The sequence below is a fragment of the Halichoerus grypus genome, chromosome 14, assembly GCF_964656455.1.
Source record: "Halichoerus grypus chromosome 14, mHalGry1.hap1.1, whole genome shotgun sequence".
NCBI lineage: Eukaryota > Metazoa > Chordata > Mammalia > Carnivora > Phocidae > Halichoerus > Halichoerus grypus.
In genome coordinates, this window is record NC_135725.1 from 32,618,448 (window position 1) to 32,624,447 (window position 6,000).

The following is a 6,000-nucleotide window of genomic DNA, read 5'->3' on the forward strand; positions in this document are numbered from 1 at the left end:
GCAAAATTGTGTACAATAGCGCACTAAATACTGCATTTAATTGCTTAATTACCTCCCTGCCTCTCTTTGGAGATTTTTTTTTTCATTTTGTTTTGTTTTATTTATTTATTTATTTATTTATTTATTTATTTATTTATTTATTTATTAGGCTCCACACCCAATGAGGAGGATTCTTCTGATTTCAAAACCGAAGGACATAGGGGTGCCTGGGTGGCTCAGCTGGTTCAGTGTCTGACTTTTGACCTCAGCTCAGTTCTTGATCTCAGGGTCAGGAGTTCAAGCCCTACATTGGGCTCTACACTGGGTATGGAGCCTACTTAAAAAAATAATACTAGTAAGCCAAAGGATATGTGACAATAAATGCAAGCTTCAGATACCTGAGTTAGTCCACCTTTAGCAACCTGTTTTAAGCTTTGAAAAATTTACTCACCCACTTTCATTGGTCATTGAATGGTAGCAAAGTTGGTTGGAATTAAGATTTCTTAAAGTGTTTCCACTGACACAATTCTCTTTAGCCCTGAAAAACATCTTTTGAATGGAAAGACTGCTTTTTGAGGCAACTTGTTTCAGCAGGAAGATGATTTGTAAGGGGATTAAAGTTGTTTTTGTGTTTACCAACTTTATCCTTTCACTTGGAAGTTTAGGACATAATGCTTTTTGATTCTTGGAGAAGAATTTTGAATTCCCTGCTGACAGCTCAGTTTATACTCATTTCTCATATGTTGTGTTTCTCAATGCATGGTCGGGAGCCCCTGTACTCAAATCTCCTGGAGCTCTTGCTAAAATGCAGATTCTGGGACCCTCTCTCAAGGTGAGACCCAGGAAGCTGCCTTTTAAAATGCATGCTGAAGTTTGAATGCAAATGCAGAGAACTGGCAGTGAGCTGGGGGAGTAGATCATGCTCCTATCCTATGGCAGGTGAGAAATTTATAAATAAGAAAAAGAGTAAAAGTGATAATTGAGGTAAAGGGAGAAAATGCATTAAATTCCTTACCTGCAGCATATTGCTGGGAGTTGAGGAGAGATGCAGAAACTTCCTGCATCCTTACATCAAGATTAGGGCCCTTGTGCATATATTCTTCCAGGGGGGTAGCATCAATAATAATTTCAGACTAGAGTTAAGGAAAACCACTTCTTTACAGTCTGCAGACTGTGTAGTTATCAGGCGCAATCCATGTCTGGCTTCACCTCATTGATGTTCCAAACACTTCTCCCTGAGAAACCTACCTTGATGCCCTCTTCCAACCTAGTAGACCCCAATGATCAGTCACAATCTGCAGAAAAGGCTGAAGAGCTGCTCAGCATCTGCACAGCCTCCCTGTTCCAGCTCCTCTCAGCTGGTACCACAGAGTGTGTGCTGCTAATGCCCTACTGGCTGGATTTGGCTCAATGGTATGTTTAGGTCTGTATTTTTTTAAAAATTGAATTAGATGTCAACCTAGGTACAATTAGGTGTAAAAGTAACATTTTACATGAAAATCTTGATTTCTAGTTTCTTTTTTAAAAAATCGAAAGTTCTGGAAAAACTGGCAAATTTACAGTGGTTGTCCCTTTAGATGAGATATACTGCCTCCTTTTCTATGGCCCCTACTTGGCCCCTCTGACCCCTATGCATTATCTGCCCAGTCCTTCTAAGGATCCGAGTATAGCTGGGTCACCCAGATGCAGGCGGTGCTTTGTGTGCAGAGCAGTGGTTCTCCATGTGGCCCTGGATCAGCAGTTTTGACAGTATCACCTGGGAACTTGTTAGAAATGCAAATTAGGGGCCTCACCCTAGATCTATTGTGTCAGAAATTCTGGATGTGGGCCCAGCAATCTGTGTTTAACAAGCCCTCAGGTGATACTGATGCATGCTAAAGTTTGAGAACCACCACTATGGAGAATTTAACAATAATAATAAAAGAAACTAAAAGTTTGTCTTTTTATTATCACAATGTGCCAGCAATTTTAAACTATGTCAGTGATGAAATACTCAACCTCACCATGGTGGACAACTCCTGAAGTCCCCACTAGGGTATGTGTCTCTGTCCTGTACAATCTGTTGTCATTCTATTCTAGGGATGGAGAATATCACCCCTAAACCTATGCAAAGCACCAAACTAAGCTTTCACCCACCCCTCCCCACAATAACTCAGGGTGCATAACTTAGCCTTGGATTGACTTATCATGTTGCAACTTGACTTGGAAGCTCAGGCTACAACCACAACATTTCTACCACAACATATGCATTTGTAGTGTTTAAATATTTTGCTGTCATTATGGAAAAGGCAGAAATAGGCAGTGTGTCCCTGCTGCCAAGTTTCTCCTATGCTTGCCCTAAGATACCTCACTAATTTGATCACCTCCACTTGCAATCATTCTCTGAGGTTCTGGGGCACCTTTGTAGCTCAGTCAGTTACGCATCTGCCTTTGGCTCAGGTCATGATCTCAGGGTCCTGGGGTCAGGCCCTGCATCAGGCTCCCTGCTCAGCAAGGAGTCTGCTTCTCCCTCTCCCTCTGCCCGTAACCCCCTTCATGCACTCTCTCTCAGAGATAACAAAATCTTTTAAAAAGATCATTCTCTGAGGTTCATTGTTCAGATTAATTCTTTTTCTCCTTCCCTTCAGAAATATTCATTGACTAACTAATGGGTGTCAGGCACTGTACTAAGTGCTTTATCTTTAGTTTTAATTCCTACAACTCTTGAAAGGTAGGTGGTATTATCTTCATTATTACAGATAGGATTCAGAGAGGTAAAGTGACTAGCCTGAGGACACATTGCAGGTAAATGGCAGAACCAAGATTAAAACCTATTCTTAAAAATAACTTCAGCTTTCTTCTCTTTTCTTACTGAACTGAATTCTTTTTTTCTCACCCACTGACCTTCATGCATTCACATTTCAGGACAAAAATATTCATGCTGGCACTCAAAGTACCTTAACAGGAAGATGTCCATTTGAGGGGTTTGGTCACCAGGACAGCAAATTCCCTTTTCAAGAGAATAACTGTGAACCTGTGGTAGGTTGAGATCCTGCATTTTGGTGTTTATTATACGGCTGCTTTTAACTCAAAGGAATAAAATTACTCCAATTTAAAGAGCAAGAGCAATGTGAAAATACTTGATGCTACTAAACTGTACATTTAAAAATGGTTAAAATGGTAAATTTTGTTATGTATATTTTATAATAAAAAAATAAACAATAACAAAGATAAAAAAACAGGGTCGCACAGAGATTTTCTTAAATTGTGTCCTCTCATACCCAGATTTTCCAGGATCAATGATGAAATCCCTACATGTAAGATCCAAAGGAGGAACTTGATTCTGGATAGAATACTTTTGTCTTATGTCTTTAGTATATTTGCCTTTTTCTGAATGTAGATATATATAAGGGAGGGAAAAAAAGCATCTGTGATTAATTGTATAAGCTGTTCAGTCCAACAGGGTAGCTGCTGGCCACATGTGGCTATTGAGCACATAGTAATTTGAATTAAAATGTTCTAATACATACCAGATTTCAAAGATTTGGTATGAGGAAAAGAATATAAATAATTCATTAATGATTTTTATATCAATTACATGTTGAAATGATAATATTTTGATATGTGGGATTAAATAAACTATACTATGAAGATTAATTTTACCTGTTTCTTTTTATTTTTGTAATGCACCTACTAGAAACTTTAAAACCACGTATGTGTTATACTCTATTTCTACTGGCTGGCATTGGTACAGATGCAGTATATCATAATGGTTTAAAGAACAGACTCTGGAGCCAAATTACTGAGAAGTTTATGACCTTGGACAAGTAACTTGACTTCCCTGTAACTCAGTTTTCCAACCTATAACATGAAAACAATGCAAATACTCCTAGAATTGTTGTGAGCATTAAATGAAGGCCTAACACATTTGTGCTGTATTGACAATAGCACTGGTCTTTAGACACAACTGCAAGGATCTATCTATGTGGTATCAATGTAATGTATATTAGTGACTTTAAACAGCATTCAAGAATTCACCAGTTAGGGCTTGGGACTTCTACTGACAAGGATAATGAAGGTATAAATAAGTTTTTGAGATTTGGGGAAGGCTGTTAGCTCTATTTTTCTCTACTCCTCCCCTCCCCCCAATGTTTCAACATACACACTTGTGAAATTTAACAATGATTATCTTGTTGGGTGGGAATTAAATGTGGGCACTTACAAGTTTCAGTCCAGAGAAGTAGTATAAATATGATGCTGACCACTAACTTTACCTCTCTCCCAGAAACCTATGCACTGTTGTCAAGCCCATACTCTCCCTTTCTCATTCTCACAGGTTCCCAGTGCTCCACCTGCCTATGAGAAACTCTCTGTAGAACAGTCACCACCACCTTATTCACCGTGAGAATGCTGAGAGATGATGAAATGATTTCCTTTACACTTTTGCTGGAATTTAATATGGACATCTAATGTTCTGCTTCAGAATACTGTAGAAACAGTGTACATCACCTGGCAATACTAATTGAGGGAATGATGAGAAATCTTAAAATGGAAAAAACTTTGTCAATAAACATTGTAATGCCTGATACTATTTGTGCTAGTAGTAATTCTAATAAATTTATGGTGTTATTTTCTGAGACAGAGTTCAAGTGTGTGTTCTGGGACCATTCAATTTCTTTTTAGTTGAGATTTGGCTAATACCTAACAAACTACTATTCTGATTTTTGAAGAAGCAACCTTTTGACCAACATGAACTCTTAACAGAATTGTTGCAGATGAGTCTGTGCCATGAAGTGCTCACAAAGGATACCTTTATAGGTTTAAGACAAAGAGCTGATTGACTTACCAAATTATAGTCAGATTCATCTGATTAGGAAAGTGTCAGTAATGTCTGTGTTCTAAAATTTCATGATGCTAAAATAACACATTGCAGAGATCCTATATCTTGAGTAATACATATAACACAGTTTTAATTACATTTCACTTCAAGACTCAATGCTATCACAATTAATGACAAAATGCTTTTGTTAAACCAGGTGGTGTAAGGTAGTTTGGTTGATGTCTTGCCTAAAATGTTCCAATGGCAATTTAGCTTCTTTGGGCTGCCAAAGCCCTCTCAAAAAAACATATAGAAGTAATCATAAAGGATCAAAGATTCTAGAATGGTGTGGAATGGTGGAATGGCGCATTACAACATTAAAATTTTTTTGTTGACAATTACATATCACCTATACTATTATTTATTATTTATTCTTTCAGTCAACTCATTTAAAAATTTTTTTTGGCTTAAATTATCACCACCCTAAATGGAAAATCAGGATCATCTTCCATAAGTAGAAGATAACCATAAAAAAGAAGATAATAAAAGTATTTTTATTCAGACCTAGAAGGATACTGATGATCACAGAAGGCTGAGACCTGCTTTTTTTATTTAAGAGGGAAATTAGCAAGAAACAAAGAGCTTTCTTGCAAGAGAAAGAAATTACTTTCTTGCTATGTGACTCAGTGTTATTTAATGCTGAGTCAGTAAACCACCTAAAATCATCTTGTTTCATCAGAAACACCAGTGTAGCATAACTGCTTCATTTTCTACCCAAGACAAGATTGCACTGAAGAGGAAAAACACTGAATAAACAGACTTATACACATTGAAAAAAGTCACTGAAATACTGAAATACCTCCCTACGGTTCCTTATTCTGTCCAGTCTTATCACTTAAAACAAGCCCTCTCCCTTTTCAACTAATAAATGAATTCTAAAGTAAACTTCAACAGAATTTGACCAGCTCCTTTCCTCATCACAAGTCCTAGTCTAAGCCTCAATCCTCCACACCTTGGGTCGCCTGAGTGGCTGCAGTTAGCATTTTCTCCTTGACCAAATGTACTGGACAAATAATATCACTTATACACTCTCTATTTGTGCAGTAAGCAGAGCAAAGTTAGAGAGTTTTGTTTTATAGAGCCTGGCCTTCCCTCCTCCTCCTGCTCTGCACTAGCCTTCGGATAGTGTTGTCTGATGTTTGAGACAAGGCCCAAGTCTCTAT

General features: G+C 37.8%; 1 protein-coding gene across 1 annotated transcript in view; it reads left to right on the forward strand.

The window, feature by feature from the left end:
- The window catches only part of MLANA (melan-A), a 30,712-nt gene extending 26,055 nt beyond the window's left edge, over positions 1–4,657 (forward strand). The window contains exons 3-4 of the mRNA XM_036072179.2: positions 2,884–2,997; positions 4,295–4,657. Of these exons, the coding sequence (XP_035928072.1) occupies positions 2,884–2,997; positions 4,295–4,363 (183 nt within the window). The 3' untranslated portion in view covers positions 4,364–4,657. The remainder of the gene's footprint in view (positions 1–2,883; positions 2,998–4,294) is intronic.
- The last annotated feature ends 1,343 nt before the right edge of the window (positions 4,658–6,000 follow it).